The 26019-nt window shown below is 30.8% G+C and overlaps 1 protein-coding gene across 1 annotated transcript in view; it reads left to right on the top strand.

Annotated features, from left to right (window-relative positions):
- The window catches only part of LOC142323894 (atrial natriuretic peptide-converting enzyme), a 298697-nt gene that overhangs the window by 212229 nt on the left and 60449 nt on the right, over window positions 1-26019 (top strand). Inside the window, exon 3 of the mRNA XM_075364224.1 lies at window positions 25-214. Coding sequence (XP_075220339.1) covers window positions 25-214 — 190 coding nt within the window. The remainder of the gene's footprint in view (window positions 1-24; window positions 215-26019) is intronic.

Genomic DNA, 26019 nt, shown 5'->3' with positions numbered 1-26019 from the left:
GCATTTATTTTTATTTTGTTTCAGATATCAGTCAGTTCGGTCAGTACAAGACCAGTATGGCTAGCAAGATCTGGTACACCAAGTTCAATTTTATCAACAGATAGTGATATAAGATTTACTAGAAAATTAGGCACACATTATCGATGTGTCTGTTGTATTATTGCATCATTCTTAGTTTTCGTACTGGTTGCTACTCTATCTTTGTATGCTGGATGTAAGTATTTAATTATTTTATAAATACATTTTTTCTTTGTTTTTTACAAAAAAAAAAAAAAATTTAATTGTAACAAAAATAATGAGGTCAAACATTTTTATTTTTGTATATATTTATACATTTTTATATTTGGTTCATTAAAAAAACAGAACAAGTTATTCTAATTTTACGAAAGTAACTATAATGTTTAGAAAGTATAACACTTTTTGCATTTGTTGTAGATCAGGTTTCATATCTTATATTGAATTAACTTTAAATGGTCATTTTTTAGATTTCATTTGTTTAGTTTTGGCTCTCCTCCCCAGTTTATATAACAATAATTAGAAAAATAATTGGTCAAAATGCTTTGTAATAGCATAATAAGTTAAAAGAATAAACTAGGATTTTTTACTTAGTACTTTAGATGAAAGCTGTTTTAACCTTGAATATTTAGAGAAAAATTAATAAAAATTAAAATAAAAATATTAGTAAAAATCGTTATTTAAAGAAAAATAAAAATAATTAATAAAAAATATTAGTAAAAATCGTTATTTAAAGAAAAATAAAAATAATTAATAAAAAATAAAAATAAAAGAGTTAAGAAAAAATCGCTGTTTAGAGATTAATTATTAAGAAACAATTCATAGCAGTTTCAAACCTTAATAAGTTAAATAAAAATCTATAATAATCATTTTTAATTGGTACGGAGTGCTTTTGTACTTTTTAATAGTATTATCTCTGGTAGCTTTAATATTTTGTGAGGTAAAACATATACACGAGTAGAATTTTCATTCACTCCAATCCTGTTCGAGGTTACCGGCCTCCGTTGCGCGAGTGGTAACGTCTCGGCCTTTCATCCGGAGGTCCCGGGTTCGAATTCCAGTTAGGCATGACATTTTCACACACGCTACTAATCATTCATCTCATCCTCTGAAGCAATAGCTAACGGTGGTCCTGGAGGTTAAGCAAAAAATAATAAAAAGAAAAAATCCTGTTCGAGGTACATCCTGGCCCCATACGGAAAGAGGGTGTCTTCCTTGTGGCAGTTTCAGTCGCCACGCCACCCCTTCCGTACCTAGCCCTTATGAACTTTACCGGAAGTCATCTTCAGAACCTCGGCAAAAGCCATCTCTCAGCCTTGTTCTCGCCAAGGTCATGATGCCAGCGATGCGAATACCACATATGACATTCCTGTCGGTATACTACTAGGAAATGAACTCTTTAAAACAAAACGCATCTACGTCGTGTCTTTAACAAAACCGAATGTCATGAAGGAACTAAAATTAAAAATGCAACTACCTACCCGATAGATTAGAAGTTGAGTTCAAGTAACCACAATACAAAACAAGAAATAAAAATAAACAAACAAAACACTACAAAAACATCAAACCTTATAACACAAGAACAACAAAACCAAAACGCAGGAAAGACCAGGCGAAACGTAAATCCCTCGGCAATTCGTTCCTGTACCAGGTACCCAATGAAATTGACGATCCCGATAAAATCGTTTTTCAACGATTACTCATTCGGCCCGGTTTTTCCAATTCTCACGGAGATCTAATGTTGATCCGACAAATAGTCTCTGTGTGCATAAGTTCATATTTTGCGCATTCGTAAATTACATGGTATGCGTCATCTAATTTTCCACAATCTGGACACACACCTGAATCCAACAGGCCAAATCGCTGTCTCGGAAGCTGTCTCGGAAAGCGCCATGACCAGAAAGAAATTGCGTCACATTCTTGTTACGGTGAACCCATGATGCGTCCCGCAAACCAACAACGTCTAGGAAGAGACCATGCGTATAACTCCACCCTCTACCTCATCCCATGTGGCCTGCCATAAAGCATTGTCATGCCGTTCTATCTCGCGAATTTTTTCTGATCTCTCATTTATAACAGGTACAGAGCCTTTTCGAAGACCTTACCAATAACCGGCAGCAACGTCAAGGGCCTATCCGATGAAGTAACAACGGGAACCTTATCGCCTCCTTTAAACAACAATTTACAATACCTTTCTTCCAACATACTGGGAAGTGTCTTCCAAACAGTAATTTGTTAAACACGCGCGTGACTGTTTTCACACTAACCCCAACCAAGCGAACAAGGAGCTCTGCCGTTATTCCATCGAAACCTGGACCCTTTCCCCTACCTTAACTGCAGATAACTTGACTCATTTAAGCATCGGTAATCTCCAAGAAAACTGCACCCCCGTGAAGCTGAGCAACCTCACGTCGCACCCGCAAATAGGATGTGGTTTCTTCAGCTTCACTTTCATCACGCAGTAAATCGTCAAGTAATTTGCGTAAGATCTCAGACATGTCTGAAATTAGGCAAAACCGAGTCGAAAGGACAGACAGAAGAACTTCCTTACGTCGTTTGTGTTCATATACCCTACAGACGACTTCCCATGCATCCTTGTTCCCCTTCCCATACACAAAAGAACGACAGGAATTCCTCTTCGCCGTCCGAACTTTGTGAAAATATTGAATTTACGATCTCTTATTTAGTCACAAGAACCGCCCGCCGTTCCCGATTACCCCTCACGTTGAGAAGCTCTCCACAAACAATTGACGGCCTGTTTCAAAGTTGACAATTCCCTATTCCACCATGGAACAAGCCTCTCTCAACCAGAACTGCGGAAAATTGAATTTTCGGCGGCGTCAATAAAGGCCACTGACAGAATCACTGCCAGGTCCTCCAAATCCAGAACTGCCAGACTCCGATCCAAAACTCGAAGCCTAGCCGAAAGAAAATCAACAATTTTTTTTCAGTCCGCATACCTGTGCAGAAAACGACTCTGCTGAACTGGAATGTTACATTGGTAGCGCTCACTCAAATCACCAGCAATCTCATAAAGAATCAATCGATGATCGCTTGAGCAATCATTAACTACCTTCCAGTTACAAACATTGGCAGGGATATACCTACCAACGGTAATGTCGATGTTCGTTCCTCCAAACAACCGTCGCCCATCTGCATTACCTGCGTAGGTGGGCAAATACCCAGGTACATTAAATACCTGAAAACCATGCTGGGCTAAGAAGCCCTCTACTAATTCACCGCCCTCATCGATAAAACCGCTATGCCGTAAAAGGGACTTAGCGTTCACATCTGCACCAATAAGGACTGGACTAGTACCATAGAATCGAAGGATGTTATCCTAGATCTCAAGATGACGATCAGCAGGATCTATATACTGAAAATTTGAACTTGCAACATACAGATGCAAGTTCAGAAATCCACACGAACCATAACGTTATGATTATTTGATAGCTGTCGAATGAAGACGCAGTCAATCTCTCTTCTGCACAAAACAGCGGACATACTATCTGAATCAAAATAAAACCTCTTCCAACGAGAAAAAACTGGCAGTTCACCAAATAAAATGTATGGATGCTATAACAGAACAACATACAACCCTCGACGTAGTGCTATCTCACCAAGCTCAATTTGAACAATGTAGGCATCCTATGCATTTAACTGACCAAATCTAACCATTAAATATTGAGTTGTAATATATATCAACAGCTCTCAGTGTCCACATTTTTTACTATTGACAGGGTGGTTTTGGTCTTTCTGAGAGCGCTTGCAATTAATGCAAGTCAGACCCTCTGACTTATTAGGACACTTGTCACGCTTGTGCTCCTCGTCGCCACAATGAGCTCATACTGTAGGATGATTACAGAATTTAGCCCTGTAACCCTACCTGCAGTACTTAAAATAAGCTGGACATCTAAATATTCCTTAACTCGACTAGAAGAGAAGTCTACTAATAACATACTCTCCTTAATGAAGCTGATAAATAAAGTATTACTAACCTCGAAGATACCGTGGTAGCCGCTTCGCCTGGCGCCTACCCGATTTAAACAATAACCGACATTCAGACTTTAAAGAAACCTCGTCCATCTGAGTATTCTGATCCCTAAAGAGAACCATCAACTCACCCTCGCCGATCTATACCATAAACTATGATTTTTGGGCGCCTGTTGTTCTTAGGGTTAACTTTTGTATCGGACTTACCGACCTTTAAAGAGTCAGAAATAACCTTAATGGTTTCCTTGTCGTCAGAAATTACGACAAACCCGTTTTTTGTTTCCTTAATATTACGAATCTTCAGGTTCGAAATCTTTTGTTTAAGGTCCACGTGAAATTCGTCCTTCGTCTTCTTCTTGCTGGATTTAGTGGTTGCCTCTTCTCTTAAATTTACGAAGACCACCACCAGTTGTTTTCGAGACAAAGTTGCTTCGCACGTTTGTTTTAAAATATCTGCGTATCGTTTACGCTGAGGAAATGTAATCGGCTGTTGAGCTGGGACTGAACAGGAACAGTCTCCCTCACCACAACCTCCCGTGTGTCAGCCGGCTTAGCAGCTAACCGCTCATACCTCTCTGCTAGGGTAGTCATAAGTCCTTCAGTTGTTCTCCACCTCCTTAAAACATTCTTTACAAAAGGTTCAAATCATCAATTCTCCTAATACACAAAATACTTTCCCCATATTTTATGATTTTAAGTTACACCGTTCCTGAAATAAAATGGTGAATAGAAATTAAACATACATATATACAAAAGTTTTAAATCTATTTATTTTTTTGTATTTAAACAAGACGTCGATTAAAATTTAAAAAAAAATCAATGCCAGAAAGTATAATAAAGATGTTATACTTTCCTGGCATTGATTATTTATTCTTATCTTGTCTAATAGAAAAATAATGATACATGAAAAAATTAAAGTTCAAATCATCAATTCTCCTAATACAAAAACTAATTTCCCCATATTTTATGATTTTAAGTTACATCGTTTCTGAAATAAAAAGGTGAATAGAAATTAAGCATACATATATACAAAAGTTTTTAATCTATATTTTTTTTTTGTATTTAAACAAGACGTCGATTAAAATTAAAAAAAAAATTAATACCAGAAAGTATAATCAAGATGTTATACTTTCCTGGCATTGATTATTTATTCTTATCTTGTCTAGTAGAAAGCTAGTAGAAAAATAATGATACATGAAAAAATTAAAAAATTGCTATGTTTAAACTTTGTTCGGCTTCTTCCTTCACCAATATAGCCCCCAAAGTATTAATTTGTTTGATCCACTTGCACTACTACCATGTTTAGGAAGACATAAAAAAACCGGTTAAAAAATACGGCAAAAAACATATCCCATTTTTTGACTGATTACCATACTTTTTTCTTGCAGCATAACTCGAGTTATGCTGCAAGAAAAAAGAAAAAACCGAAACGGAGTCTTTTTTTACCGATAACAATAGGCTACTTTGTTACACACGGTCCAGCAAATAATGAGACGAATTTATATTGACCAAAACAAAGTTTTATCTAATGAGGATAAGGTTTCATGTTGTATAGGTAGTAAAAAACTAATAATATTAATAATATTATAGTATAAACTAATAATAAATATCCGAATAATTTCGGATGTTTTTTAAGGTAAAAAGGAAGACAATAAGCAAAGTCTTAACACAATTTTTATCAAAATGAAGGTTGCTTCAGGGATTAAGCCGCTTTCCTCTATACTTAGAAATATGACCGTATCCTATATGTAAGATTAAACTGCTCGTAGGAATTAAAAAATTCATGAATTCTATTGCTAGGATGAAATTTGGTGTTTTTGCAAGAAGACCAAGGAAATTTAGGTTCAAAACTCAAAGATTAAAACATATTTATGTTTCTATGGTAACACAGGAAATATTTACAATTAATTTGTATCTAAGGAGTTAAATGTCATTGAAAATCTTTTATTGAGTGCTCTGGAACGCGTATGAAAAAGGATTCACCGTTTTCATTCCAAGTACTCGTCATTAGAGAGTTGATTTCTTCCTTAAATCAATTATCCAGCTCCGGATAGTAGTTGTCTTGGAAGTTTTCGCCCGAAAAAAATTGTTTATGCTTAATCATCCAATTTGTTCTCCACATGAAATAAATCTCTCATCTTCAAAGTATTAATTACCCTTGAAAGAGTGTCTTTTTTTGTAAATTTATAAACGTCCAACGGAATTAAAAATTTAATCTTAAGGCTACACCAAAAGAAATCTTGCAGAGAAAGTTCTGGCCATTGCTGTATCATGCCACTAGTTGTACCAATGCAGAGTGAATTTACTTTGGATAGATTCCATTATCTTGTTTATTTTTAATTGCATGACGTCTGTAACACTATTTATTTGTCAGGCTGTGACACTACATAAGCGGGAAATTAAAATAAAAAAAGAAAGAGCTAAAATTTATATTAACTGAAGTACACAAGCCGTGTGTTTCAAAATGAATATTGGAGTTTTAAAGCTATGTAATGTTTCTCAAGTTTCACGTGCATTGATTAATTATACATGAAATGAAAGATCAACTCAAACATCAAACAGTTTTAGCTGTGCGCGAGCTCATAAACTGTTGCCTCTACAGTCCGCTTGAAGCACTAGTAGTAGAGTTGGCATCTTCCAACAGAAAGCGGTCTATGTTTTACAGTTCACAAATGTGAATCTGCAATTACCGTTCAACGTGCGTTCCGTTTGAAGTTCCGTTGTAATCCCCGAGTGAGAATAACATTCTTATATGGTATAAACAATTTGAAACTACTGGCTGTACTTTTAAGGGAAGTGTACAGAGCGACCGAGTGTGTTCGAAAGCAATGTTGAACATGTAAGAGCGTCTTTTGTGCGTAGTCCTAGAAAATCCGTTAGGAAGGCTAGCCACGAATTAGCAGTTGCACTGGCGTCTGTGTGGAGGTTTTAAGGAAACGCTTACAAGTGCATCCATATTCTTTACAGCCGTTATAAGTTCTAAAGCCTACATATTATGGTTTGCGTGCTAGCTTCGCATATGAAATGATGCACCGTGATGATGAAGATATCTTGTATTAAGTGAAGAATCAAAATTTCATGTTAACGGAAAAGTAAACATTCATAATGTACATATCTGGGAATCAGAAAATCCTCACGAAATATTGCAGTATGAACGAGACACCTCAAAACTGAATATTTTTTTCTACCGTGCCCCGACGGCAAATTTAAGAGCCGTTCTTTTTCGCGCAAGCAGATGTGTCTGGGTACCTACCGGGTCGGTCTAGTGGTGAACGCGTCTTTGCAAATCAGCTGTTTTCGAAGTCGAGATTTCCAGCGTTCAAGTCCTAGTAAAGTCAGTTACTTTTAAACGGATCTGAATACTAGATCGTGAATACCGGTGTTCTTTGGTGGTTGGGTTTCAATTAACCACACATCTCAGGAATGGTCAACCTGAAACTCTACAAGACTACACTTTATTTACACTCATATATATCACCCTCATTCATCCTCTGTAGTAATACCTGACGTTGATTCTCGGAGGCTAAACAAAAAAAAAAGGGGTGTCTTGGTGTCTGGAATGAACTATATTGATATGCTACAACTATGGGTCTTTACACAACTGCAATACGAACCACAGAACTTTAGAACAAGATGGTGCGCGCCTCCTCATTGGCATAACGCTGTACGTGATTGATTGAATGAAATTCTCCCCAACCGTGGAATGGTCGCCGGGGACCAGATGACAGGGCTTGTTTGTCGTGGCCTCCACGTTCACCCGATCTAACTCCACACGATTTTTTCTTTGGGGATTTATAAAGGTTCAAGTGTATGTGCCGTCGTTACCCGGCTTGATACAAGGATTGAAGTAGTTGTCGCATCAGTTACTGTAGACTTGCTGATGATTCCTATCGGCTGGATGTGTGCCGTGTGATAAATAATGTTCACATTGAACGCTTTTAGCAAAAACTGTTTGAGTTGCTCTTTCATTTCATTTATAATTTATCAATGTAATTAAAACATTTTAAATATTTCATAACTTTAAAACCCCGATATTCGTTTTGAAACAAACGGTCTGTATCGAAAGGACCAATGTAAAAAACTTTTGCAAGATATAAAACCTGCTTTTAGATTATAAAATGCAAGTTTCATGGTATTTATGATAATAATTACAATTTCTTTTGTCTGATTCATTGAGTTATACCTATTTCAGAAGGATACCTTGAAGATTTTTTGTTGTTTTACATAACTTATGTATGTAACCCCTTCCCCTGTGATTCTGCTAACGCCCATATATTCAAGTGTTTCCTGTATTATTATTTTATATATTATTTATATTAGTAAATTATTAATACGATATTTATTGAATTAATACCAGTCTAGTTTCATGCGATATAGTTTCAGTTTGTTCTTATATAATGAAATCTACATAATATCAAATTTATGAAATTCAGTAAATAATTTTATGTTAGGTGTATTTTTATTACACAAATATGGGTGCGTGCATACACAAACACACTGCTTATACGTACATTTGATTATCCAATCGAAACGATAAATACCTTGATTAGCTAAGTTAAATTGTATTCATAAAAATTGTATGTTATATAATAACGCAGTAAATTTTCAAGGTTCTGCCGGATTGTTTTGCGGCAAGTTCATTCATTTCAGTTTTGCATAAATAACATGTAAAAGATTTCCTGAATAAAAAACTTTTTTTTATCACTAGTTAGTATAACCGTATCTTATTTAAAAGTTTCTTTTTTTCAACAAGTGAAAGTTTTAAAAAATGTTTATATTTTGTTTTTTACACCTATATACTTATTCAATCGTAATTATTCAATGTTAAGTTACAACTTTACTCTTATTTGTTAAGTAACTAACTAAGACTAACTTATTGATAAGTTGTTATTAGAATGTATTTGAATTTAAAAATAATAATAATATGACAATGATTTAGATATAGCATTAACAAATGTTTTGCTAAATAAAGAATAAATGTGCAGTATATTGAGCAATATTTAACTTGATGTTTTAATCAGTAATAACACTAAAATTAATATTTTACAAGTAGTCCATTAATATTTATTTTACTGTTAACTATTACTTGTAATTCTATACTCTCAAGGTTTAAAACCAGAAATTTTCTTTCCAACATTAAAAAATGCCGGCGTAAATTTACAATTTTTCAAAATATTAAGCAATATTAATGTTATAAAAAAAAAATATTTTTTTTAAATAATGACTGGCCTCCTTTAATATACACTATTATATTTTCTTCTTTTTTTTTGAGAACACTGCAGAATTTTCGGTTTGCTATTGATTTTTTATGTTACAAATAAAAATATCGTTAAATAAAACAAAATAATTATATTTATAAAGACGTTTACAAAAAATCAACAAAATACCCTTCTATAAAAAAATGTTTTGTTACTATCATTTTTAAATTAATTATATGAATAGACTTTTTTTTATTATAAGTAAGTAGAAAAATAATCATATATTTTATGATTTAATTCTACTTTTCGAAATGGCTTTAGAAGATATACAAATATAGAAATGTATTTTCAAGATTTAATAAATATGGCGCGTCATGAAAAATATTTTTTTCACGCATATTAAAATGGAGTTAGATTTGAAAAATAATCACATAAAAATGTTATGTTTTGAGTATACTTATCTATTTGTATTAATCGTGGATACTAAGAAAAATTTTTTTTTTAAATAGAAAAGCTAATGTCATTTAAAAATCTTCTCCGATTTCCATTGGAAAAGATTAAATGGATAAATTAATTGAAAAAATGAATGAACAAGAATAAATATTAAATTAGAACAATTCAGAAATATGAAGACTTACTAATCGGGTCGTGTCAAACGAGAAGAATAAATTAAAATAGTGCTTGAAGGAGTTGTATAAAATGAAAAAGAGAGGTCGGAAAAATGGTAAAACTTATAGACGATAAAAGGAAGTAGGATATATGAGAATGTGAAAATAGTAGGTATGAAAAGAGGAGAGTACATACGGACATAATGCAAGGAACAGATATATTGTTAAGTTTGAAAAAAAAGAATAAAATTGTCTATTCCTGTATTTGCCGTATATTTTTTAAACCTAACCGATTGATTTTTACTTCCTTGTACGAAGTAAAGAAAGTATTGTAATCGCGAAAAATTTCGGTTTTCAGATTTCAACGGAAATATCCATTTTGACTATTTTCGACGTGACGTCTGTACATAGTATATATCTCGCATAATTCAAAAATGATTAGCAGTAGAATGTTAAAATTTTGGATTTAGGACTGTTGTAACATCTGGTTGTTCACCTCCCCTTTTGATTGCAATCGACTTGACCAAAAATGTCCAAAAAAGCTCAAAATCCAAATTTTTTGGATTTGGACTTTTTGTTAACTGCAGTAATAATCCCTTATTGAGAGATTTTGAACGATATATCATAAGTGGTACTTATTTTCACTGCTTCCAGAATTATAGCCAAATAAAATATTAATCAATGAAATATTTGAATTTTACAAGGGGAAGGCTCATCGGTTCGAATCCGACTTCGTTTCCTTTTCTCGTTTTTAACTTTTTTTTTTTTAATTTAAGTATATTGATTTATTAATAATTATTAACCTCTGATTGTAAAAAAAGTTTTATGGTAAATAATAATTCAATAATAACAATGAAAAAAACATGAAAAAAATCAGATGTTATTAGTGAAATAAAATTTATGTACTTTTAATTTTTTAAAAAATGTATATATGTAATTTAACAGGCGTAAAAGGAAATATGTTGTGTCCACATCAGATTTTTTTGTATTAATCTCAAGACAAAACTAATTTTTTTTATTTGGTTAAAAACTGTGTAGTTATTAATTATTTAGGGAAACAATACATAATTTTAAAAATGAAACTAAATCGAAAACAATTGGATCGATTTGCGTAAAACAATCATCAAACGATTCTTCTAATTAAATAAAATAAAAGTGGTTTATGGACATAATTCTTACATTCATAACACTTTAGAACATTCCTTAATATTGGCGTTCGTTTCAGTATTTTTATTCAGCATCATTCATTGAATAACAAAATTGTGTGTGTGTGTGTGTGTGTGTGTGTGTGTGTGTGTGTGTGTGTGTGTGTGTGTGTGTGTGTGTGTGTGTGTGTGTGTGTGTGTGTGTGTGTGTGTGTGTGTGTGTGTGTGTGTGTGTGTGTGTGTGTGTGTGTGTGTGTGTGTGTGTGTGTTTGTGTTTATTTCATTAAAACCAACCCATTGATTTTTACCTATACTGGCTTTCAAATATATATATAGCTATAAAATGTAATATATATAATTTTTTTAATATAGTGTTCTTAATAACAAATGTTGTAATTAGCTAATTTTTATTTTTAAAAATTAAAAGCTTTTTTTTAATGTATATTGTAAGAAAAAAGGTAAATTATTACTACGCACACTACAATTTAAGCAAGGAAGGAATTAGTAAAAATTATTTAATTTCTTAGAAAATATTAAAAAAATAATTATAATCAAAAATTGTATCTTAAATTAGGAGGACAAGCAACTACTAGAAATGATATTGTGTTAAAGGGTATTCATAACCGAGAACGGTGCAGATTATAATGAAAACTTAAATAAAATTCTTAATAATTTTTTAAAAATAATTATAATAATGTATATATACATTCCTTGGCTGTCCTCCTTACGTTTTCATTTTTTTTTGTTTTCTACTTTAGTTTCTCTTTATTATTATTTTTATAGCAAGAAACTAATCATTTATAGTTAACTAAATTTATTGTAATCAGTAAAGCATCCGTGTACCACTTTCAAGAAAAATTAAAAATATGAAGTTTTATTGTGAATAAAATTAATTTTTTTTTACAACAAAGATAGGTTACAAAGCGGAAATAATTTCTACGTTTTTTATTTATTTGTTTTTTTTTTTTTTTTATAAAATTTAGTTCAATTACGACTGCTGAAGAAAAATAAAATCATTTTTCTCTTATATATAAAAAACAAAAATATACATTGTTATAAAAATAATATGAAATCCTCGCCAGTTCTTCTTGAAATGCGGTAGATTCCTCTTTAGTAAGAATCTAAAATGATCATTTCTAATATACTATAGACATCGACGCGTATGTTCGCACAACGGTAAGGAGTTGAACTACTAGCCTTTTATATGCGTAGGATCTAATAATAGATAAACTGAAAAGATTTGTATTTTCATATAGCTAATACAAATACATTGTGATAGACAACTTAATATCAGGCTTTATCGTAACTGATATTACGAGCAAAATTTTTGGATTAATTTTTTCCAACTAAATCTGTCATTAACGTTTTAAAAGGCCAACTAAATGAACATAGTGCGTACATTTTAGACTAAAGTTAATTTTAGCCGGTCTTCTGGATATCCAGTAAAGGAAGTGAAAATATTAGCATGATATGAGAATTACACTATAACAATGCGCAATTTTTTTTTCTTTTTTAACACTACGAAATTTAATTTATACTAAAAAAAAAAAAATTATAATGTTAAAAAATATTAATTATGTACAAGGTTAGAGAATATAACATATTTTAACCTACATCAAGATCTCGTTCATATAAGACATACTATAAACACGTAAGTATACTTTTTTGTTGATAAGCTCTTGTTTTCTTTCAACCGCAGTCCTGGCTCTGACGGAATACCGGCTGCGATCCTTAAGGGTCTCTTGCTGCAGTCTCCGTGGGACATGGTCGACGTTGCCACTCAAGGGCTGCAGACAGGAGTTTTCCCGGCATGCAAGAAGGACACCCGGTTGGTCTTCCTTCCAAAACCGAGTGTTGGTGGCCGGATCATCACCTACCGGCCACTATGCCTTCTTAACAACATGGGCAAGGCCGTTGAACGTATGTTGGTCATGCGGCTTGTTGCCGAAATTAATGCCGGCCCTGGACTACATAAGAATCAGTTCGGCTTTTGGAAGGGACGGTCAACCATACAAGCCCTCCTGAAGGTTACAACTTGGGCGAACGGCATGGGGAGGGTCACTTGACGGACGAAACGATTGCCAATGCTCATCTTATTGGACGTCTGCAAAGCCTTCGGCACGGTCCCATGGGACGCCATCCTCGACGTTTTACGGTAGGAGTCAGTTCATATCTTCTACAGCAAATTTGAAACTATTTTCGGGAAAGATGGATCTCCGTCGAGACGCAGCAAGGAGATCTACGTTTTCGGATGTCAGGGGGAGGTCCCGCAGGGCTCCGTGCTTGATCCCCTCTTCTGGAATGTTGGGTTCAACGGGGCGCTTAATGTTGACCTTCTGGAGCAGACGGAGGCAATTGCATATGCTGACGTTTTGGCTATCCTTGTTGATGGTAGGAGTGAGCTAGACCTTTGCGTTCGGGGCAATGAGGCCCTTACTCGAATAAATGGATGGTTAACGAAACACGACCTGCGTTTATCGCCTCAGAAGGTGAATATATCGTCCTCGCCAGTCGGAGGAGAGTGGATCAAATAGACCTACGCATTGGAGGACACCTGATCCCGTCAAAACCTGTTGTCCGATATTTAGGGATGACTATTGACAAATCGTGTAGATTCAGCGACCACACCATCGCGGTCTGTGAACGGGCAGAAAACACTTGCTGCCCTAAAACAACTTCTCTCAACCCAGATGGATCAAAACGGAGAGTCTTTATGTCTACTGTCGCATCTACTATTTTGTACGCTGCTCCGGTTTGGAGCTCAGCGTTGCTGATTAAAAGGAACCTTACCAGGCTTCGGAGTGTGCACAGACATTCGTTGCTGGAGATCACTGCCGCATATCTGATCACCTCATATGATGCTGCCTGCGTGCTAACGGGTTTTCACCCCATCGATCTATTGCTAAATGAACGGACGGACAGGTACGCCGGAATATCAGCTGCATTGGTACGAGACTCGACTTTTAACGTATGGCAAGATCGGTAGCTGACCGGGAAACGGCAGCCTGGACGGGAGTCTTAATACCCGACCTGCGATCGTGGTATTTGAGAAAATACGATGACCTTGACTATTACACCTTGCAAATGTTCACAGGCCATGGCAATTTTGGCAGTTATCTTCATCGTATTGGGAGGCGTGATACCCCCACTTTATGTACTACACGGAATGTGACACCGCCAAACACACCCTGTTTCAGTGCCCTGAATGGGAGGAACAAAGGGCTCGTGCGGAGATTACTGGCTTGTCACCTGCGTCCCTGCTACTTTACATCATCGCTTCTGTAGCTTGCTGGGATGCGTTTAGCCGTTTTTCTCGGACGGTGCTTTGAGCCAAAGATGATGAGGAACGGAGGAGTCAAGACCAGAGTCATATTGTAATTAATTTTTTTAAGTCGATTAATTGCTTTTTATTTTACTTATTTACTTTTTTTAAATATTTACAATTATTTTTCATACTTATTGATTATGACTTAGTAATTTACGCTGAACTATAAAAATTCACATTTAGTAATAGTTTTAATTTTGTTTAAATAATTTCTTGAACGTTTGTCTCTGTTATTTTATTTAATGTAAAATAAGTGAAATTGAAACGGAAAAATATTGTGGAGTCTAAAAAAATTTCTTAAAATCCTTTTACTCTACCAGGTGCACGAATTCTCTCTTTTTTCAATGGTGAAAGATAAGAATCAACAGATCTTATAAGAACGCTGGTTTGAGCATGCTCACGTGTTAATAAACACCCATATGCCCTCTCCGTTCAACAATTTTCAGTGCAGGTACAATCCATGCAATATCAAAATAACAAAAAAAAAAAGTAATACAACATAACATAGTTATTATTATATATTAATTAATAATAGGAAACAATAAAAATTTATTATATTTTTATTGTATGGTAATAATGACAGAAGCATTCGATTGAGCAAATTCCTAATGTTTTAATATACTGAGTGATGCACGAAGAATGTACCAAATTTTCAGGACATGTTCTACTGATGAAAATAAAGAAGAAAAATTATATAAACATAGTTCGGAAACGCTTTGTAGTTTTCGAGAAATCTGGAGTAAAAGACAAAAGATTGGGTTCGAAAACCCCACTACTCTATGTGTAGAGTAAAACAACTTTGTTAAATAGGTAATAAAACACGTGAAATTTTAAACAAACCTCCTTGTAGAGACTTTGATTTGAGTCAAATGCTATGTTAACTACTAAAAACACAGTTCTGGAACTATTTAAAATTTTTTTCAGGTCAGAATTCATGTAAAACCACTAAATTTAAACCTTAATTTGGTCCCGAGAATTGTAGTTGGTTTAATTTTACTGAAGTCTCAAATTTTTCGGTAGCCGACACGCTAACGAAGAGTTTCCGAAACTACGTTTATGTTAACTTTCTTCTTTATTTTCAGTAGTAGAACGTACTGAAAATTTAGTACATACTTCGTGAATCACTCTGTATAAATTTTTATCTTAAATTTGGAAATTATTTCTCGATTTATTTATTTTCTATTTAGCTACTCTTTAGTGCATTATTTGCATTGCAATATATAAACAAAGCCATAAAAGTTATTCATTAATTGATTACATATTAAAAAATGTTTATAACCAATTAATATTTACAAATTACATATTTATGAATCATGTGTTTTATTCACACATGTAATTATTGGATTTGAACTAATGCAGTTATAAAATGTATTTAAATTATTAGACGTGAAAAAAAGTTGATAGAAGGGAAAAAGTTCCATTTGAATTTAAAAGTGGGACTCCTCTAGTTGCATTTGCCCAAGATTGTAACTGGTTTAATCGATCAGTTTTCTCCATTTAGTAACTGAGATGTAGTGAAAGTTTTATTTCCATTTCTAAGAAATAAAAGGAAATAAATAAAAATGTATTAACAATAAATCGTTAAATTATTATTATTATCATTAAATTTAACTCAAAGTAATCAAACTTTTATATAAAACGAACTCGGTAGCAAGAAAAAGAATAAAAACAGAATTGTAGATATTTATTATTAAGCCTAAATGTTTCAATTTGAATAAATTAACTGAATTGGTTCATTAGTAAATAAACAGATTAATTAAGTAAAACATTTTGTAAGATATTTTCACAATTTTGTACCGTGAGTAGTAATAATTGAAGGACAAAGTTGAAGGTTGTACTTGAACATTACTACAAAAGAATTGAGCCGTTATATTCCGCAGTACCGGTATTGCAATCCAGTTAACAACCGTCTCTCGCGTTATTTACATAATATTATTGTATAAAAATAAATAACTAACATTTTATGCAAATATTTCATGAACTTATGTTTAAAAATTAAATAATAATTTATAAGATTTAATTTAATAATTTATTGAAATGCTCAAATAAATATAATAACTGATAAAATTAATTAAAAACTGTAGAAATCTGTATTAAACAACATCGCTTTCAATTAAACTGCCAAGACTGAGGTAAGGGTAGCTACCCGTAAATTAAAGAGTTAGTGAATAGTACTTGCAAATGTTCAAATGAACATTTACAAGTAGGCAAATGAACATTTGCAGATATTATAGGCTACTAAGCTATATCTTATGTTTTGTGACTGAATAAATTAAAGTTTAGCGTCAATAAGGAAAAAAACACATAAAAACAAAATTTATAAATTTAAAAACGAAAACATTAATTAAAATTTTTAAATGTCAATAATAAAATCATTCAATATAAAATTTTTAAAAAGGAACACGATGTATATATATATATATATATATATTTATATATAATTCTACAGGCCCAAATTTTATCAAAAATGTTATAATCGAACTAGATATTGAAAACATATTTTTTCTTTCAGGATAAGGTGTTAGGACTAACTTTGCTTTATTTTGGGTGCAACTAAATACCTGCAATCTGTTCCCAGTGAACAATCTATACATCTGTAGATGTACTGTATGTTTATAATTGACTTGAAGAAGAGAAAGCCTAATTTAGTTTCGTATTCTGTCTGGCTGGCACCGTGTAATAACTGCCTACGTATAATGAGATGATTTTTTTTTTTGTAGCGTGTGAAAATATGCCGTGCCTGACTGGAATTTAAACGCAGAACCTCCAGATGAAAGGCAGAGACGGTACTACTACGCTACAGAATTCTACACGTTTAACTTAAAAAAGAAAATTATCTGTTTTTAATAGTCATTTATTGTAAGAGGAATTTTTTTTTGAGATTTAGGAAAACGTTTTTGTTCTCATTGTAAATAAATATACTCCTAATACAATTTTTTTTTACTTTTTATTCTGGAAAGTTTTTTTCGAAAAATTAACTAATTTTGTTACAGAAACATTAACAACATTAACTAGGATGCTATAAAAGCAGCAGTATGATTGTCAATCTTATTCTTTTATATTCAGTTTAATACAGTATGTCCAAGAAGTTCCCGTACTCCTCCTTACAATTAACATTTTGGCAATTAAATCCATCTACAATCCTTCAATAAAATATATTTGTAAACGAGCGGCTGAAATTAATACACTGCTGTCAACCTGGAATGCATCATCCAAAAAAATTTTTGAATATGGAATTCTTTCGATAAACTTGAAAATGAATTATCGGATGGTGAGATGGAAGAATATATATTCCAGTCTGTCTTGTTATATTGGCACGATTTCCAAATTCGGTTTCTCATACAAGAGTGCTGTTTTCTGATAAATCTATAATTGATCGCAGTTCACGAGCTAAGAATATGGTTTTCTGAGCTAAAGAGAATCATCATTTTTGAAGAGGAAAGGAATCCACCACCGTCATGATATAAACCGAGATGACATCAGGAACATATTTTTTTTTAAGAGCACATGAATGGTGCTCATTCATGTATTCCCAATTTGGAATATATGCTGGAAAGTCGTTTAATACCTTGACTTTAGCAAAGGGTATCACGGAATATACCGGATATAGAAAAACGGAGCTTCAGCACATTTTGCTCTTTCAGTGCGCGATTTCTAAATAAATTAACAACTTCCAGGCCGCTTGATCAGCCGTGATTCACCACAGTCAACAACCCCCATTGTAATGGTCACAACGAAGCCCTTATCTTACCGTACTTGAAAACTCATTGTGGAGAATAATTAAGGCCTGTATAAATCACAGTCGATACACAACAATAAAGAATTATGTAAGCGTATGAAGTAATAAGCCTTTCGAACCATAACTCCGGAGTTGCTTCACGACATGTCAAGGAGGACGTGGAGACGCATAGTTCTGTGTGATTAGCACAAAAGCCTACAACGTGTATTTGCCTAGGGATATGGAAATTTTTCGGACATTCTGTACAAAGATTTTCGTTGATTTATTTTCAATTGGATTTAAGGCTAAAGTTCAACTGTTTATAAAATACATCTGCTATTTTTTTTTTTTTTTTAAACATTTCAAAGTAAACGTTTAGTCTCATTTTTTATAACGACATTTTAAATGTTATTAGTTGATAGTAACTACTGTCGGTTTGAAACTAATGTTTGTGTTTGAAACAAATTAGTTTCAAAAGTATAAACAACTTAAATAATTAGGATAAATCGCTGGAGAACGACTAGCCGATTATTAAAAGAAAATTATTACATAAAAATTTAGCTTGTTGATCATTTGCTTAATACAATCAAATTTTGTGAACCTTATAATGTCTACTTTTAGGTTTGATAAAAAAAGTAAAATAACCTCGGGAAATGGTATCAAATTTGTACGCCTTTTAAAATAAAAAATGATCGTTCAATTTTACTTCCTTGTACGAAGTAAAGGAAGTATTGTGATGGCGAAAAATTTCGATTTTCAGATTTCAACGGAAATATCGATTTTGGCCATCTTTGAATCCATTTTGACTAGTTTCGACGTGACTATTTTAATCCAAACAGTTTGAATTTTGGACTTTTGTTAACTGCAGTAATAAGTCCTCATTGAGAGCTTTTCAACAATATATCATAAGCGGTATTTATTTTCATTGGTTCCAGAGTTATAGCTAAATAGAATTTTAATTAATGAAATATTTGGATCTTACAATAGGAAGGCACATCGGTTCAAATCCGACTTCATCTCCTTTTTTTTATAACTTTTTTTTTTAATTTAAATATATTCATTTATTAATAATTAACCTCTGACTGTAAAAAAATTGTTTACGATAAATAATAATTCAATAATAACAATAAAAAAAATATTAAAATATATCAGAAGTTAATAATAAATAAAATTTTATGTACTTTTTATTTTTAAAAATGTGTATATGTAATTTAATAAGCATAAAAGGAAGTCATATGGTATCCACAACAGATTTTTGTTAAATTAGATTACAATATAGATAAAATAATTTTTAGTGTTCACATACAATTTTTAATTCGAATCTTTATTTTTTAAATTAAGTGTTATTAATTTTCTAAATTTATTATTTTTACACAAAAATAAGTTCTAGAAGTAACCAAGTTATATCGTCATCTTCTTCTGAAAGATATTACTGAAATGTCATTACTTTCAGAACTGATAATTGCATATTAATACATGTACAGATTTCGTATTGTCCAGATATCAGTTTATATTTATACTTTCTTTTTTACCCAGATTTCACAAAACTTTTCTGTAAAAGAGCGTACTTTTTAAGTGAGTTCACTAATAATTTGTAAAATTGGTGGAAAACAATTAGTCATATTAAAGATATTTGATCACAGTTTAGCTATAAGGGGTCTTTCAAATTGAGCCGATTGTGGTGGAGACGTTGATTTTTTAAATTTTTCAAGCGTCATATGTTTTCAGTAGTTTATGACAAATCATCATGGAAAGCGTTCCATGACGATTTATCATAAACCATCATCACCACCAACAAACATAACCCCCATCAACACGCCTCAATAACGTTTACAAATAATAAAAATTTATTATCAAAATATGGAATCGGTTACAGCCACATACCGTGTATGTGGCTGTGTTCGATAAATATCGCTGTGTGCGATATTTATTGTGTGCGTAATCAGGCAAACAATAGCACAATTCATCGTTTGATTAAAAATTTCGAAAAGATTTATCTATAGTTGATGTTGAAACACCAATTCACAAAAGAAATGCAAGGAGTCAAGAGAATATTGTTGCTGTAAATGCAAGTGTTCGTGAAAATCGATATTTATCGATTTCACCTCTTTCACAAGAATAGGGTCTTTCTTTAACAACATGTAGAATTTTGCGTAAAAATCTTGATCTACACAGATATAAGGTTCAATTAACTCAACAATTAAAGCCACGGGACCATTCTTTGCGTTTACGGTTTGCTGACTGGAATGTAGAGCAACTCGAAATGGATCCAGGTTCATTAAAAAAAAATCATCTTTTCAAATGAGGCTCATTTTGGTCTTGATGGATTTGTAAATAAGAAAAAGTACCGTATTTGGGATGATTCCAATCCACAAATAATTCAACAGCGCCCATTACATCCGAAAAAAATCACTTTTTGGTTTGGATTATGGGCTAATAGCATCATTGGGTGATTTATTTCGAAAATGAACAATATGGTGCTATTGAAGTAATTGATGAAGACTATCGAGCTATGATTTGTGATTCTTTGTTTGCAAATTTGGAAAGTTTTGATTTGAATAAGATGTGGTTTCAATAGGATGGTGCCACAAGGCACAAAGCTGCTAAAACGATTCAGTTATTGCGTCAAAAGTTTGATGATTCGATAATTTCACGAAATGGTTACGTCAATTAGTCACCATGATCGTGTAATTTGATTCCCTTAGACGTTTTTCTCTGGGGTTATGTTAAGTCACAAGTCTGTAACAACAAACCATTAACTACTGATGATCTGAAAGCAAAGATTCGATGCGTTATGGGTGGAATTCAAGCTGATCTGTACGAAAGTTTATTGATAGACTTCGACTATGTCAAACAAAACCGTGGAGGCTATATGAATGATATTGTTTTTCGAACACAATGTATTGTTATAAGCTTCAAAATAAAAACAAAAAAAAGGTATTACACATACCTTTTTTTTTATTGCAATTTTATTTTTTGCGCTGAAAATGAAAGATCCTTTACTGAGAACATCTCTTGCTGAAGCGTTTATCAAATCAAATAAAGCTATAGCTATATTTGCTTCCTATAATTTATCTATTTATATACCACAAAGCTAATATGTCTTGACTTTTACTAAATGTTATTATTACGGTCTCAATCATATTGTTATTTTAAACAAGAAAAATTTTATTTCATTCTTTACATTATCTTTTCATTTTTTTTTTTATATTTGCATAAGGAATCACTTCCAAAAAATGTTTAAATTACAATTATTAAAAACCTTTTGATCTCACAAAAAAAATGAAGAGGTTGTTCAACGTGTAAAAATAGTACGTTTAACATTTTAAGCCTTATTCTAATGACCAATATTATAAAATGACCAATACAATAATAACAACAAAAAAAAACAGCTCTCACTTGTACAGTGTCCTTTTAACAAATTAATATTTCAAAATAATTATTTTATTTTATTTTATACTAATTTAAAATACTAATACTAGAGAATGTTTTCTTAAATAAAATAAAAATCTTTTAGTGGTTACCCTAGATAATTTATTTTTTCTGGTGTACATTTTAAATTATGTCAGCGATTGAAATTTGTGTAACATTACACCAATACCACTTTGTTGTGGTTTTTTCTATGTATGTATAAAATATCATTGTACAGTCATTATATTATATTTTAACCTATATAATAATAGTTATATTACTTTAAAATAATGGCCATTATTAACCTATAAAATAGTTATATAATATTTATTTTAAGGCAATATACATCGAAAAAACCAACAAAAAATTGAAATATTTCAAATCATTGGTTTTTATTCAGAAATGATGCTAAATACAAATTAATGAATTTGTAGATCTCGGATCTACATCCTAATTTTGGTGGTTTTTATTGTCCTACGTAAAATAAATAACTTTTTTGTGTAAAAAGATGCATGTTGGCGTTTAATCCCAACCAGGAACTCCACTAAAATGAAACTACCAGTTAGTAGCACATCAGTTTGAGATAAAAATGCTCTGACATAAAAAACAAGGAGAAAAACATTTAATATTTATCATAAATCGATTTATATTCTACCATAAGTTAATAATTCTGGTCGGATGCTGATCTTCTAATTCAACTAAAATATGAAATGATAATAAATTCAATATAAAATAAAAGAAGTGTTGTGTACATAAAAATAGCTTAAAACTTTGGTAAAAGTTAAAACTGGAGTACTTTTTACTAAATTTTGAAATAAAATAATTATCCTAACCAGAGATTATTTAAATAAAATTCAAGAAACTTGACATTTAGAATAGAATATTAATTAATCTTTTCAAATTTAATAATAAAAAAGTAATGAAGAAGTAAAATAGCGAAAAAAACTCTCAATGACCATTAAATAAATGAAATGAAAATAGAATGTATTTAAATTCTTAAACGATCTTCAGAAGATTTTTTTTTAATAGTAAAAATTATTAATAAAACAAAAAAAAATTAAAATTAATTTAAAATATAAACACTAAAAAAATGAATACAATTGGACCAATCCAAGTTGAGAGTGTAATTGGTATTTAGTTTTCAATTTTTATTACATAATTATACTCGTAAGTGGAATTTTTTCTTTCTTCCAAAATATAATTTATTTTTTATTAATTTTCTGGTTTTTTTTTAAATTTTATTTATCCTAATCTTTATATTTTTCTTTTGTATTTGTTTATGATTAACGTTTTTATTTCTATTGATAATAAAAGTTAAAAAATGAAAATGCGCATCTAGTTTGTAGACTTTAATTTTTTCTTTATAAGTAATCCTTGAGCAATTCTCTTTGGTATTTTATTTTTCAATAACCATTTTTTATTTCTCATAAAAATAGTTAAGAAAGGGAAAATATACCTTTTTTTAGATAAAATAATTGATTTCTCACATTTTTATTTAGCATATCCCTATTTTTCAAACACGGATAAATTTTTTTATTGGATATGATCATAACTTATCAGATTGGATTCTAAATGTAATAATATTTTTTCGGTCCTGAATTTGGAGAACAGAATACGCTTGATCTTTAAAAAAAAAAGGCTAAAATCTTGGAAAATTCTCAATTATTTGCTTACAGTTGAATCTTGCTTTTATTTCATCTGTTTTGAATAAGGATATTGCTTCTTTAAAATTTCAGTTTTCGATCTTATTGAGAAATAATTTTTTTGTGAACAAAGGATTTAGCAGTTACATACACGTTGAAATATGTTTTTTTTTCATTGTTTATTTATCAAGTTTCGTAAATGAAGAGTTGTTTTACTAATATTTTTCTCTAAATTACCATATTCGTTAAACTCTTTTCTTCTAATATATTCATTTTTTCTTGTACCTTCTTTACTTTTATACCATCACTATTTGTTCTTTCCCTTCTCCTTTTCCTCACCTCTTTACATTCACTTGTTGTAATCTATTAGAAGGAGTGTTTTATTAGTTTTTTTGTTTTATATATATATATATATATATACACAAGGCGCTATTTCATATGTTTTACAGTGTTCACTTTTTAGCTTACAGGCGTTTTAACAGTTCAGTTCATGCAGACTTGACGCGGCATGCTTGTGTTTTTTCTTTATGCCCTAGTTCTGTTGTGTTGTTTTAACACGCAAGCACTAATCACCTAACTTACTCTGTAACAAATTTCGCCTTAAAATTATAGTTTAATGTTTCAGGCCGATTATTTTTAGGAATTTAATTTTCCTTATTATTTTTAATTAATTAATTTAATTTTTTTATAAAAATGATATTTACTGAGGATAAAGATTTTTAATAAATTATATTATATAATTAATTTAATTTTTTACACCTTTTAATAAATTAACATACAAAAGTCTTATTTTGTTTTTTGTTTTAATTCTAATTTTTCATACTCTTTTCGCTTTTAATGAAAGCATCTCGGCCTTTCATCCGGAGGTCCCGGGTTCGCATCCCAGTCAGACACGGCATTTTTCATAAGCTACAAAATTCTATTTACATATTCCCATGTACAAACATTTTTGTAAGCTTCTGAGATGAATTAATTCATCAGTAAAAATAAAAACCATCATTCATTCCTTTTAACAATAAAGACAGCAGACATTTTTTCATGTTTTACTTATTATACGAAATGAAGAGGTTTTTTCGAGTTGAATTAGAGAAAAAATGAGTTTGCATAAATCTCCCTAGAATTATAATTAAATTATTAGACAATATGTTGAGGTGCTATGGATTAATCTTAACTTGATAATGTAATGGGAGAAGTTAACAATCTTTAAAAACTTACACATTTAAGCAGAAAAAGATATTAAGATTAAAAAGTAAATAAAAGACTATTTGAAGATATTGGATTTACGTAATGGAATTACGTTTTAAAGCTATGTTAAGAACGTTTTAAACAGCTTAATAATTAGTGAAAATATTATTTTTTATTGAAAGGTTGCTATTAAGCTGAAAAGATTATTTTCTTATATTTTCTAAATTTGTTTTACAAATCTGATCTACCATGATTTTTTTTGGAATGTATTTATAATCACAATATATTTAGCGTTCTTTCCTGCAGTTAATATTTTTTTCTTTTTTCTTATAAATAAAAAAAATAGTCGTAAAATTAATCATAGAGAAAACATTTAGGTTTTTATCATTATGTAAGCCAAAAATGACAGAATTTACTATTTTAGGATAATTAAAGAGCTTGCGGGTGACAATTCTGTATGTGGTATTTTTATATAGCATATTTTTTTCAAATTCCTAAAATTTATTTAAACACACACATATGATATATATATATATATATATATATATATATATACATCAATTTACTTAAATTAAACGTTTTATTTAACGTTTTATTTCGGGCATAAGCCCCTTCCTCAGTAATGTTTTCTGATTTATCTTCATTTACATTTGCTCATATAACTACTATTCAACACCTTTACACATTGGTTACTTTTTATAACTTTGGTTATTGAGTAAAATATAAGAAATTTTATACATTTACAGAACATTCATTTATTCAGTCAAAAACCTTTAAAAAATTTAAAAACATCTACTTACTAAAATTTACAATTAAAACCAAATTTTTTACTAAAATTTACCAAAATTTATTTAAGATTTCTTTCTGTATGTTGTTTTATATAATGTTAATACAGTACCATAAACAATTATTTAATTTTATTTAAAATATTATCAAACGTATTACCAACTTAAATAATTTTTATAAGAATGTCCCCAACAAATTCTGTCTGCAGATTCATGAGGCTAAATTCACGTTTATATTTGTATATATACAAAATTTCTCTAAAATTTCTAATTTTTTATTATTATTTTCGTGTTCAATATTAACTTTTCAATTATTTCTAAATAATTTTCCAAACTAGTTATATTATGTTTATTAATTATTAAATGGTTAGCTACATTTGAAAAACCTATTTTTTTATTTTTAAACGATCTTAAATGTTCATTAAATCTATCCTTAAAAGAACTATTTGTTTTGCCAGTATATATTTTTAAACAATTATTACATTTTATTTAATAAATGCCAGAAAAATCATTTTTATTTTTATTTTTTTATTATAGTATTTTAAATATTTTATTACGTAGTTATCAGGTTTATATTTTTTATCTTTATATGCATTAATAAAGTTTTCTATAATTTTATTTATAATTAGAGTTGAAGTAATTAATATAAATATTTTCCTTGTGTTTGTTTTCATTTATGGGTTTTAATGTAGTAATGTTTGTATTATTTTGTAATTATTTTGAATTATATTTTTATATTTATTATCTATCAATAAGGTATCATATCCATTTTTTATAGCAACATTCTTTATACTATTTATTTCATAATGCAATCCTTTTTATCATTTGTGTATTTTATTTGTCTATTTATCATGTTTTTAAAAATATTAATTTTTTGAGACCAAGGATGATTAGAATTTTTGTTTATAATAATTTCGTTTGAGGTAGGTTTTTATACACTGTAGTTATTATCTGATTGTTTTCATTTATTTTAATATTTACGTCTAAAAATTT

This window comes from Lycorma delicatula, chromosome 4, assembly GCF_047948215.1.
Source record: "Lycorma delicatula isolate Av1 chromosome 4, ASM4794821v1, whole genome shotgun sequence".
In the NCBI taxonomy this organism is placed as follows: Eukaryota; Metazoa; Arthropoda; class Insecta; order Hemiptera; family Fulgoridae; genus Lycorma; species Lycorma delicatula.
The sequence above is the reverse complement of the archived record's forward strand: the minus strand, read 5'-3'. Positions and strand labels throughout refer to the sequence as shown.